Source organism: Astyanax mexicanus, chromosome 8 (genome assembly GCF_023375975.1).
Source record: "Astyanax mexicanus isolate ESR-SI-001 chromosome 8, AstMex3_surface, whole genome shotgun sequence".
In the NCBI taxonomy this organism is placed as follows: Eukaryota; Metazoa; Chordata; class Actinopteri; order Characiformes; family Acestrorhamphidae; genus Astyanax; species Astyanax mexicanus.
In genome coordinates, this window is record NC_064415.1 from 30645260 (window position 1) to 30658941 (window position 13682).

Genomic DNA, 13682 nt, shown 5'->3' on the forward strand with positions numbered 1-13682 from the left:
ATCATCATATTTTAATTAAAAAAACATTCATTTTTATATAATAAGTAAGTTTCTCTAGAAAGGTGCATTCCACACTAAAAGACTCATATTTCATGAATCATAACTTTTTAATATTGTAGACACTTCAATGATTTCCCTTTAACAGTCAGAGTTTAAAAGGGGTATTTACTGTACTGGATCCAGAGGCCTAGCAGTACATTGTACAACATGCAATTATTTTGTATGCACTAAACCTTGATGTGATATTGAGCATATACGTTATCCATACAGCTGATGGCAGATACAGTGTGTTTTGTTTTCAGATACTCCTGATAATAAGAAATACTTTTGGATTTTGTTGCCTGTGGGAGTTGCTTTCCTGGCTGTGGCAATGTACTTCAGGTACAAATTCTTCAAAGTCCACCATCATCCAGGTACTTAAATACAAATAACTATTGTATTGTTGGTTTCAGCACAATAATATATGTTTATTACTTAGTAAAAAATAGATTTAAACATTCTGAATTTTTTAAAATGCATGTTGGCTAATCTAGCAAAAATGTCTCGAAATGGTTAAACACAGACAAATTGAAAGTTGCTTTTTATTTGCACAACAGAATTTTCTAAAATGTGAAAAAAATATTGATTTCTCTTAATGGGGAGGAAGGGTTTTAGAAACACTGGTTACAGTTAGTGTAGCATTGATTTAGTCCATATGAAGCTGCATAATGTATCAGCGCTCCTCTACCTCATCCACCAATGAAAAAAAGCCGACAATACGACCAAAATTGATCAGATAGTGGTCCAATTCCTAGCAAGGCATTGATACAGAAATTAAAATAGTATGCTTATGTGCTACAACCATTAACCATTTTCATAGTCTGCCAAATACATAACTGTATGATGTCCAATTAAACATGTCAGATAAAAAAAAAACCTTAGTGGTTATAAAAGAGCTAAACAATACAAATGGACTATGGAAAAAGATAAGCAACAGTTTCTAACTGTACACCTACAATGTATCCAATCTACCTAGATATCTGATGTATCTAATACAGTGTCATAAGTAAATATGTGCATATACAACAATAATATGTATTTAATAAAAATGGGTTTAAAGCCTTTTTTCTCTCTTTTTTCTTTGCCTTTTCAGAGACAACAGATAATGGAACTGAGAAGTAAGTATTTGGGTTGGTTGGATGACCAGACACAAATGCTGCTTCTTATAGGGTCAACCTAATAGGGTCAATTAGGGACAACCTTAGACTGCTGTAATCTTGGCTATGTAAATCCTCACATCACCTTTTGCGGACCCCTGCACTACGATAATTCATAGCATCTGTGTTACTGAAAAGTATAAAATACACCCAAATAAATACCAAGAATTATGGATTTATTGGTGTCAATTTCACAGAATTTGACAACCAATAACCATCACTGCAGGTTTACCCTATTCATTTGATTAGTGCCTCGTGCCGCGTATTGATAATGTATTGATAATGTGGCCTATTTTATTCCATCCATAGTTAGTACTAGGACATAGAAATAATTTAATTAATTGTTCCTACAGGACTGAGGTCTGATTCCTCTGCTGCTTTTTGCTGAACATTCTGGACTTTCTTCCAGGCTCTAGTGTGATATATCACATAAAGGATTTTTATTTTGAACCTCTTCTTTTTTTATTGACTCTATGCTTTTGTATGTGGCATATTCAGGTCTGCTAAACAGATCTAGACATTTAACAATGTCTTAAAAATATATGTCTTTAAAAACACAGCCTGCATGACCTTTGCCTAGCCTCAAAGGTTCTTGCTCATGTATTTTTGTATTTAGTATTTAACCTTTAGGCACCACAGCCTCTTCCGCTGTAAAGCATTCACCTGCTTTGGTGTGTTCTTATGTTTAGACATTGTCTTTAACACAATATGTGAATGGATCCTAGTGGCTTTCTTTTTTTAGTTCTCCTCCATCTTTGCCATTGCATTATTGTGCTCTTTAGTTAGGCTGTATTTAATCTAAGCAATTTATTATGCACTGGTCTTTTGTGCATCGTGCAGCTGGATTTAGGGTGTGTCACTGTGTCATTCGTATCGTGAGGGTGCAAAAAATATGCCTTGCGCGGCTCGAAATGAGCAATATGCATGTACTAATTCTCTTTATTAATCATGGGTGTGTTTTGGGCGTAACTTGAAATAACCTTATAAGAGCCAGCTGCGCTCTGACTTTGGCGCATTAATATTTTACAGAGCACAACTTTTGCGTGTCTCAGCAGAGGAAACTAGCCTGTGCATTTACGTTGTAAAGATATGCCAGCAGCTCATTTAAGGGAACAGTAATGTTATTTTATTCTTTATTCTGTTTATTATTGATGTAAAAGGCTAAAATAAGATTGCGAGGCTGACTGTTGACAGGATTTTAATCAGTCAGTAGCACACCTGTATTTTGGATATTTGGACACATTGGATATTTACCTAAATACACCTTACTTCCAGACCATTACTCCCATTAGTGTAGCTTTATTCCTTAACCCTAAAGCTAAGTTAACAGTGCGAGCGCAAGGTGTGAAAATATACTGTTGATGGGGCTGTAAGAGAGCAACAAGCCTCACAATGCGCCTTGCGAAGAGTGTACAACAGGGCCCTAAGGATAGAGATACTTGATACTTGATGTTTGACCATGTCTAAAAGGAATAGACCTTTTTTTCATGGCCAAGACCATTCTTTTAAGTAACCAGGTGGAAATGTATCACTTCACAATCTCACACAGGGACAAATATAATATTATGTCGTAAAAAAAGGTCATTGTCTGTAGTCCTAACATATTTCTTTCTTTGCTTTTTTCAGTGCTTCATTCCAAAGGACGGAAAGTAACAGAGACGGGGTCACGCTGCTGGGAGTGAAATCGTCAGGCACTGAGGAGGGCGGTATGTTACTCACTTTACTCACTGCGTCATTTTTAGAATCAACATACCAGTTTAAAAGCACTGATTCAGCTACACAATACGCTATACTTATAATTCACATTTAAAAAGATACAACAAGGACTGCCGTAGGATAGTCATAAGTCATAGGATGTTACACAACAGTTAGTTCTGATCTCACAATCTGATTGGTTGAGAAGTGTTATAGCCATGCTGGTATATGTGATAACATCACGGCCTTCTCACACTAAACTTGTATTACTCCACCGACACGTTGTCAAATAACGCCGTATATACACAGTACAGTTTTGAATCATCACCTCCATTGGCATCAGCAGCAGCGTTAGCTTAGCACAGGCTAGCGCTAAACCACGGCACGTTCTCCCGTCTTTTGTGGAAAAAAGGGAAGGAAAATCGCTCGGTTACCATCTTTGCTTATTCCCAATTTTGCTTTCAAGCTAACTTTCGTGTTGTTAGTCTGCCTGAACCATACACCGTTAGTTAAGTTTAATTTCTGTTACAGTTGTTGTGGAACTACTTTTTGGCGGAAGCCACAGTCCATATTAAATACCCTGAATACATCACAAAAACATCATCACATACAGTGGACAGTGCAGTGGGTGGTAATGATTATGTCCTTTGGCATCTGGTTAGAATTGTCCTTAAAAACAGACAAGCCCCATTGAATTCCCATTCAGCAAATATCCCACAGGTTTCTTTAGCTTCTATGGGACATGGCTTCCTGTTCCATGACATTTGGCAAAGCTATTTTGCAGTACAATGCACTGCATGTATTTTTGCACCATGAATGGATTATAAAAAATACATGTTAGGACCAAACTACTATTTTTTTTGTTTTGTAATGACTTTCTATGAAGTAGCATTATGCTTTTATGTGCCTGGTTTTTTCTCCCAACTATTGTGAACAATTCTCTGTAGGTTTCTCTAGAACACAGCATCTCATACCAAAGCACTCTGAGTGACTTTGTTCACGACTTAATAATTTAATTATACTTTTTTTTTAATATGAGAAAATTCCTTTCAAGTACCAACTAGTAGCCAAAAAAATTGCAGACACCCCCTATCCCCTCCCCCAACCTCAACCACCATATATTTTTCATTTCTTTTAGCAGCTTTCCTCAATCCTCTGCTTACCTAATATGTTACTGTCACTAAAGAAAGAACTAATCTAATACCCTAAAGAAAAAAATAATCTAATACCCTTGCCTAGAAAGAGAGACATTGATTCTTAGGGCCCTGTTTTAGCAATCTTAGGGCCCTGTTTTAGCAATCTTAGGGCCCTGTTTTAGCAGCTTGATTTACCAGTGTGTGTGTTTGGTATCGTGAGGATGCAAAAAATACGCCACATACTAATTCTCTTAAATAAACATTTGAAACAAACCAATCAACATTTCACTTGTTATTCTTGCCAAGGTAGCAATTAACATCTGGTTGATTGTTGATTAGGTTCTAAACAGTCAGTGGCGTACCTGTGTTTTCTGTTGTCAAGATAGGAACAGCGGGGTAGGTTTATTCGTAAGTGTCTTTGCTATTTTAAAAGTGTAGGCGCAAAACATAAAGAATGTATTGTTTGTGGAGTGTAAGAGAGGTACTCCTAAATACTGCTATCTGTGAACACATAACAGGAAGACCAATCAGAGTTTAAATCCTGCTTAATGATAGGTCTTGTGGGCAGAAAAAAGACCAGCCACAGTGTATTTCCTGTTTAAAAGGCTTTACAGAAAAATTTAAGACTTTATGCCGAACAAGTTAAAGGAGAAAAAACATGCATTTAAAAAAGTTATGAGAAATTATGTATAGTAAAAAATGTAAATTTAAAACAGAATTAAAATTAATAAAATTAAAATTCAGTATATGAAAGAACTTTAAGACATGGAGAGACCAATGAGAATGCTGTCTATGTCACACACTTTTTTCTTGTTTGATCATACCCCTAAAGTGAGCAAGTGTTATTTCCAGGATATGATCGGGGAGCCACTATCAATATGCGTGAGAGTCAGAGGCATTGCTGGAGGAGTGAGATATAGCAAAGCAACAATAAAGCATCTTAGCTTGCTGCTTAACCCCACATAGCTTCTCAAGTGCTGAGGTAGCTGGCCACCACACCCTGGGTGTGTTTTCTTAGTTGGGTTTTCTTAGGATATTTGACTACTGCCAACTTTTATTTCCATAATGTATCCAAGTGCAAAAGCAAACCCTGCGTCATGCCAGCATATTGATTAACATTTTGGGCTAAACTGAAAAATGATAGCCAACTTTAACCAGGTACTGCACCAGTTTAGCCCAGACAGTCTTTATACCCCTCCACGGTGTGAGTCTAGAGACATCTTCTGAAGCCAAAGGGGCAGATCTAATTCTGTTTTCTCCTCTAAATTGTTCCTTTCCTCCCCCTCGTCTGCCCACATCCCTCCCTCTATTGCTTTTTATCAGGCGCTCCGCTTCCATTTACTTAGAGGAAGCAGAGTTCTTTTAATATCTCATTGTTGCTTCGGGCTCGGCCGAGGGAAGGTGTTTCCTGCTGTTTATCCCTCCACCTCAGTCTCCTCACCCCACCCCTTAAAGACCATTGGAAGATGAAAGATAGCCACTTCCTCGGCCATATACTGCCCATTTCAGAGAGGGGTGCCATTGTGTGGCACTGGAGGCTCGCAACAGTCATTGTGTCCCCAGACTGCACTCCTGACTTGTGCATGTTTCTTGCGAACATTTCAGCAACGAGAACGAGACACTGCTTTGTACATCACTGCTGCTAATTCTATATGGCATCTAGAAGCGTTATCACACTTTTAGCATCTTTTCTTTTGAACTACAAAAGCAGTGACTAGCTTTAATCAGTGTTTGTGGCTACGTGGCAGAGGAAATGTATCAACATTTAAGAATGTGTCTCTTAGGGTCGTGACTTTAATCAGCTATTGTTGCAGTCAATGCTGTATTGTGTGCATCTGCGTGTGTTCCTATTTAACTATTGTTGGAGTGTTGAGTGGCTGCACAGTGTTGTTCTGAGCAGCGGTTAGTTGGCTGCAGTTCAGTACATAATCACACCACTCTCCATGATCACGCCTTTGTTTTTCTCTGCTCATCCACACGCTAACAGAGCGTTTATCAGGAACAAAATTAAGATTTCTGAGATGGTAACATTTACATAACAATCATAACATAAACAAAAGACATCAGACATTGAAAAAGTTTATATAATAGTAAACTTGTGTATTAGGCAAAGTTATTCAGCATTTAACAAAGTTTAAACAGAAAGCACAAAGGATAAATGAGAAAACACTCCCCAAAGATTTTAGCTTTAGTTCTCCCAGCTTAGCTTTACTTTCGTATTTAGCTTTCCACTTTTGGCTTTAGCTCTCCAGGTTTAGTTTTAGCGTGCCCGGCCTTTCATTCTGCCTCAAAGTCATTTAGGAAATATTGTTTTGTGATTTAATAGCAACATGTAACAGCCACAGGTATGTGGATATAATCCTGACCCACTTTTTGTAACGCCCATCTACATATCTCATATTTACAGTGGAAGTATTATGTAAAAAATTACCTAAAACGCAAATTGTAGGTGTAAGTACACCAAGATGCATAAAACATGATTTCTGAGACATTAACATCTACATAACAATCAAAACATAATAAAAATTAGACATGGGAAAAGTTCTTAAAGCACCCAAGAACACATATTTGTGTTGTGATTTCTTTTGTATAATAGTAAACTTGTGAATTATGCAAAGTTATTTAGCATTTATCAAATTTTAAATTGTAAAGAAAAAATACGACTGTATAAACACTGCCCAAACACTAAAACACTGCCCAAAATTGCTTTATTCTACTTGTCAGAACTTTCTGAAACAATCTGGCTGTGGTCCAAATGTCCTATAAATGTGTTTAATTGATATCCCCCTAAATCTGGCAAAGACAATTTTGCTTACCTAACTGCAGCTCACACACAGAGCTCTCTAGATTTAGCTTTTGCCTTCAGATTTAGCTTTTCACATTTACCTTCAGTTCTCCCGGCTTTAGCTCTCTAGGTTTACCTTTAGCTTTAAGATTTAGCTTTAGCTCTCCAGATTTAGTTTTAGCTTTAAGTTTAGCTTACCAGCCTTCTTATGCTGTCTTAAAGCCATGTTGGTTATATTGTATGTGAATTTGGTTAAGCCCTGACTTTACAAGTTAGGGTGTGTGTCAAAAAAAAAAAAAAAAACACTGATTTAACAGTAACTAGGTGGCATAAATCTGACCCAACTGTATGGCTGCCCACCTACATACCTAGTATTTACAGAGGAAGCATGATATAAAAATAGCCCTAAAGAAATCTGCAGGTGCATATAGAGCTCTGGATAAAAATAAGAGACCACTTAAAAATGGTGCGTTTCTTTGATTTTACCAAATTTAAAACCTCTGGAATATAATCAAGAGTCTGCTCAAGTTTTTGCACCAGGAGTGGCATAAAGTTATCCAAAAGCAGTGTGTAAGACTGGTGGAGGAGAACATGCCAAGATGCATTAAAAAGATGTGATTTAAAAACAGGGTTATTCTACCAAATATTGATTTCTGACTTCTTAAATCTTTAGAAATATGAACTTGTTTTCTTTGCATTATCTAAGGTCTGAAAGCTCTGCATCAATTTTGTTTTTTCAGCCATTTCTCATTTTCTGTAAATAAATGATCTAAATGACAATTTTACAACAAGTTTATTTGGAATTTGGGAGAAATGTTGTCTGTAGTTTATAGAATAAACAACAATGTTCATTTTACTCAAACATAAACCTATAGATAGCAAAGTCAGAGAAACTTATTCAGAAACAGAAGTGGTCTCTTAATTTTTCAGAGCTGTATATGCACACTAAAATATTGGGACTGTATGGAAAATGCAAATATGACTATTGTTACTTATTACAGTGCAGATTGTATGAACCACACAATATTTAATGTTTTGTCTGCACAATTTAATTCATATTTATTCATACATTCATGCATATCAGGCCTACAATACATTCCAAGAACAGTTAAGTTGTCGTATTCTGAGTTGGGGATTGAGCAGGACTTCAGACAGGCCAGTTCAGTACCCAGACTCTCTTTTATTGCAGCCATGTCTTTGAATGTGTGTGCAGCGAGCAGTTTTGTGGGTTTGTCTTTTTGAAAAATGCATGGATGAATCTGAAAAATCTTACAGGCAGCATATGTTGCTCTAAGATCATAATATACTTTTTGTGCATGAATACTGAATCACATTAGTGCACTGACACGGTTCTATGCCAACAGAGGACCTGCAGCAGATAACAGTCTGTCTGAGCCTTTTTGCTACAAACTGGAGATCCCCTATCCAGCTTTGCTCCTAAAAAGTCAGCTTTTTGTTGGACCTACTTTTCTACCACATGATGACTTTATTCACTTGTTGATTTCACCTGTTTAAAATCATTATTATTTAGTTTTTATCTCCTTACAAGCCCTAAATTACCCCTTTTCCAATTCCAATTGTAACTTTACCATCTACTAAACATAATACAGTAACAATATTCAGGGAATCTGGGGACATTTCAGTTCAAGGAGGGCGAGGCCATACAAATGTTAATTGTGCATGACCTTTGAGCCCTCAGACTGAATTTTATAAGAATTTGCCATGCTACACTGATAGATAATAGCTGCACCGGTCTCAGGAGCTCTTCGGAAACTGTTGTCGCATAACAAAATCTGCCAGTGCATCAGGAAATGCCACATAAACTCTGTTACGTAAATAGAAAGTCATACATCAGTCTATTACGGAAACACCACAAAGTTCTCTGGGGCTGAGCTATTTGTTTGTAAATTAGAATCCAAATCATTAGCAAATAAGACATTTTTATGTTGTGTTGCATTTTTTACAAAATGTCCTAAAGTGTTTGTACATATTGTTTAGTTTATTGTTTAGTATAAGCTGATCATATGCTCCATTTAAATCTAAATCTTCAGTGCAGCAACTAATGGGCTGAAAAGTTTGTGAAGATGTGGCCAGTTTAATTTTAGAGTGATGCAAATTCATTCACATTACCAGGCTGAAGTGATTCAAATCTATGATTTTGTCCTCAATGTGGCTCATATCTGATTTTTCATGGCTGTGTGAACAAGCCAAATCTGATTTTTTCATATCAGATTTAAGTCACTTTCATATGAGGCCCTAAATCGTATATATATATATATATATCCGATCCACGGACATGCGACATGAATGTGAACAGTCAAATCAGAATCAGACATCCCAAGTTGCAAAAGTTGATTTCAGGGAGGTTAACCTGATCTGTGCAAAAATCAGATTTGAGCAATGTGGCTTGTAATGTGAATGTAGTCTAAGTTACAATAAAATATATTTTTTAAATTAAAATATGAAGTGGAAAAATATGTTTTTCTTCTGTGGGATTTTAACTAAGTAAATGTAATTTTAATAAATCATTTTGTGAAGCACGAGTCATACTTAAGTAACAAATTGTAATGTTTGAATACAGTGATGCAGTAAAATAGTATTTCCCACCACTATCGTTAATAAAATGTCATAATATAGCGTTATTTAAGACTCTAATGATGTTTTTGTGGACCGGAGGCACGAACACACTCTGTTGTGCTTCCATAAGAACTGTGTGCTGGAAAGAGGATGTTTTTGTTCGTCTGACTGGCAATTACTGACCATTTAAAAGTTCCACAGTGACCTCTAGTGCAGACAGTGGCACATTACCTAAACAATCTCTGCCTTTGGTGCCGAAAGTACATTGCATTACTTATATTACACATTTTTTTAAATAATACAACAATGTTGTACCAAAGTACCTTTGGCCTTTCGCAAAAACAAATGTTGTAATGGGTCAATTTTTCACATTTGTGGATTTTTTAAAATGTAAATGTTTTTTTTTACACTCTTTAGCATTGCTACAAAATATCAATGCTTAATATTAAGCACATGTATGTTTTTGTTGACAAAGTACAAAGTAGTTCAAAGTACTGAAATTACCTTTCTTAACCTCTTGTTGCAGCTGCTGCATAATAAGCAGGATGAGGAAGTGAGAGACAAGAAGCGAAAGAAGCAGATAATGGAAGATGAAGACCACCAGCCTTGCTTTTGTTTGTTTGGGATGGGATGAATTGGAACAGTATATTTTGGGTTTAGTATGTTTAATTTGTATGCAGTGAATTGGAGCTTGGGTTAATATGAACTCTGTACAAAATAAAGCTGAATGAAGGAGCTTTGTTTTTATCCAATATTTCCAGAAAAAAGACATTCATTCTTTTACAGTCTTCATCATCATCCTAAAGCGAATGCATTTATTTGCTCATTTCTTCTTTATATTTTTGTCTTTCAAAAATGCACACAATCTAGTTCTACTTATCAAAAAGTCAGGATTTTAACACAACAGTAACACTCATTTACATTGCAAATGTTACTGTCTACATTTCTGTTGAAATATGATTGCATTGTTTTATACATTGTGTCCAACCACATTTTTTTTATGGATGTTTGAGGTGTTTTTCTTCAAACTGCATCAAATTAGGGGCCTGCTGAAGATGGATATCATAGACTTTTAAACTTCTAGATTAAAGCAGTCTCCTTAAAGCTAAAGCTACTGATGCAAATTCAGGTTTTAACATTATTTTATTTCATTTTTCAGACTTTTACAGTAATATATTGTATTAATGTTGCAGGTCCATCACAGAAGAACTGCTTAATGATAATTTGACAGACATTAAAGTTTTTTTTTAGAACAGTGGAAAATGTTTTTCTATTTTTTTATGATTGTTTTCTGTTCATTTGTTATTATGTCATTTATTGTCTGATTTATCAGGTGTCTAAATAGTATATTGATATCATTAATACACTTAATTTCAGGACTGCTTATTATTTTCTTTGTTTGGTTTTTAATATAACCCATTTGTCAGAGAATATGTAACATATCTGTAAATACTTTGGAACACTTAAGCTGATGAAACCATAACTCTGATGCCACATATGCCTCATGTATTCAAAGCTCACATCAGGTTTTATTGTGGAATTGTGAGCCGTTTTTAGGCATTTCACAATATGTTTACTCATTTTCTGTTTAGTAAAGGAAATGTGAGAAATAACTGAATTACTTTTTTACTGTTGATCTAGAGATATAGTTTGTTCAGAATCTATTGACATTTACATTTGACATTTTTTGGCACTTCTACTGTAAATGTATTGGGGAAAGCATGCTTATGTATGCACATATGAATACAGGATTTTTCTTCTGAATGGTTAAAATATTTGAAATTGTTAAGCAACCATTTTTTGCTAACAGTGTTATATAATAGAAGTCACAATTTAAACAAATATAACAGAACTGGCCTTTACCTTCAATTAATAGTTTTGTGAATATGTTTTAGGCCTGAAATAATAACCATTTTTGGTTACCCTGAATTAGATCAAGGTTATTAATGAGTTAAATGTTTTAATTGATCTGTGCTCTCCCCCTTAAAAACATTGTTCCATAGAATTAATTGCAATTTTGAACACATCCTAAAACCTCTATCTTTCACACTATAAAGCGTACCAGATTATTTGGCGCACTATCAATGAACGTCTATTTTTTGGTCTATTTTCCTACACCACCAAATTATAAAAGCACCAAATTATAAAACACATTATACGACACTACTCAGGAACAGGGGTATTGCCATGTTTTCCCTCTAATTCAGCAGGTCAGGTCACTGGGTGATGAGACCTGTAAGACTAAGGTAAGTAAACAAAACTGTATTCTTTTATATAAAAAAAAAAAAAAAAAACACTTTCTTTTAAAGTAAAATTAGCGCTAACTTAGATGTTAATCTACACCGATTTCTCTCCTAAAAACTGTTTATTTGAGTAAGTAAAGTGCTTCCGTTTATTTACAGTAATCTTAGATTTGCAGATTTCCACAAAAGCTAGCCGCCGTTAGCGGCTAATTCCACCCGACAGAACTACACTGAGGAACCCTGAGTGCTCCAGTAAGCCAGGGCGATATTAGCTAGCGGTTCGTCCCATACAGCTTGTTTTAACATGGTAAACTCGCAGACTACAGGTCAATATACTCACCTTGCGTTGAGCATTGAAAGAGCTAGCGCTTAGCGCTGGAGGAACTCCTATTTAACGCTGTACTTTACAACCTGACTGGTAAAATTCATACATAAGGTGCCGCAGATAATAAGGCGCACTGATGATTTTTAGTCAAATTAAAGGATTTTAAGTGCCCCTTATCGTAAAAAAGATGGTAATAAAACTACAAGACAGTCCAAAGACTTTAAAGTGAAGTATAGAGTACTTAGAGTATAGTAAAGAGTATAGGCTACCACATTTGTAAAAGTGCAGCTTCAATATCATGTTGATGCTTTACTGATCCATAACAGAGAGATTAGTGCCACTATTGTTGCTACTCTGAGCTCGAAACTTCAGAAACAGCAGTCTGCACAACACTGACAAAGCTTGTAGGACAATGTCTGCAAGTCATTGTTGTGTAAAACTCCTGTAAAATTACTATTTTACTAAATTACTAAATACTTATTCTAAAGCTGTTTTGCCTCTCTTGCTTGTAAATGCATGTAGAATGCACGTCCTAGAAATGGCTCAAAGCACAAATGACACCTTTTTACTGTAGGGGGAGCCAAGAAGCAAGAATCATCAATTTGTGCAAAATGGTGTTTAAAATAATAATAATAATTTAACAACACCTAGCCCAGCACATTTTTTAAGATTCCCTGCTTTAACACACCTCCTGCAACTCTGAAGGGCCTTATTAATGAGCTTATTAGTTGAAACAGGTGTATTGGGAGCAGGATAAGCACTAAAATGTGGAGGTCAGGAGGATCCAGGACCAGAGTTAAGACAGGAAAAACTATTCTGACAGGCCTTTTTTAAGATGTGGCAATGAAACCAGCATCATTTTGTGCATTTGGTTGCTTTTAGCGCTTGGATAACATTGACATTATGATATTTTGTTATGCAATATGTAATGCAATATTAAAAATACAGAAATTGTATTTAAAAACATATTTTAACCTATTAGTTTCATAATATCTTCCAAATAAAATAAAATAATTACACTGGCCACATATAAACATAAATCGTTCACTCGAATTAAAGAAAACGTGAGCATGAACTGCTATATCGTTCACTTGATTTAATTTTTTTTTTTTATCCACTGCCCCTCCCGAGCTCCGCAATAAACATATAACAGACAAAAAAAAGCATACAAACAGTGGGGATTTATGTACTAAACAACAAAAGGGCATGATTTGTTAGATTTAAATTGGCCTTATGTGATATTACATGAACAGAGGCGGTTCTTTAATTAGGCAAACTTGCATAGGGCCTCGACCAAATCTGTCCTCCATTGGGGCCCCCAAATCTGACCATCCCAGCTACAGTAAATACACCAAAAACAATGTAAATGTGTTACTTATGTAAAGTAAAGAAACAATATATTTCTATTAAAAAACAACATAAATATCAGTAGAATACCGAACAAATACTAAATACTAATTGTCTAAGCACACCCCCCTCCGTTGCTTGCATTGAACTAGTCCATAATATGATGACATAGCAATGTGCAACACAACGTGTTTCCTCTAATTACATCCGCGCCAAAGCAAACACTGGTAATTTACACTGATAGTAAATATACACAAGGGTGTTACTGACCAAAATAAACGCTTTTTAGAAGAGATATAAGTTGTGTGTAAATATTTATCAGACAATACCTGACAAAATCTGTTTTAATGACGTTAATAAACATCACTGTGACAGCGC

General features: G+C 35.6%; 1 protein-coding gene across 11 annotated transcripts in view; it reads left to right on the forward strand.

The window, feature by feature from the left end:
* The window catches only part of LOC111194343 (uncharacterized), a 29703-nt gene extending 18701 nt beyond the window's left edge, over positions 1 to 11002 (forward strand). For all 11 annotated transcript variants that reach the window (XM_049482849.1, XM_049482852.1, XM_049482848.1 and 8 more), the window contains 4 exons: positions 303 to 413; positions 1133 to 1157; positions 2823 to 2902; positions 9916 to 11002. In XM_049482849.1, the coding sequence (XP_049338806.1) occupies positions 303 to 413; positions 1133 to 1157; positions 2823 to 2902; positions 9916 to 9926 (227 nt within the window). In that variant the 3' untranslated portion in view covers positions 9927 to 11002. The remainder of the gene's footprint in view (positions 1 to 302; positions 414 to 1132; positions 1158 to 2822; positions 2903 to 9915) is intronic.
* The last annotated feature ends 2680 nt before the right edge of the window (positions 11003 to 13682 follow it).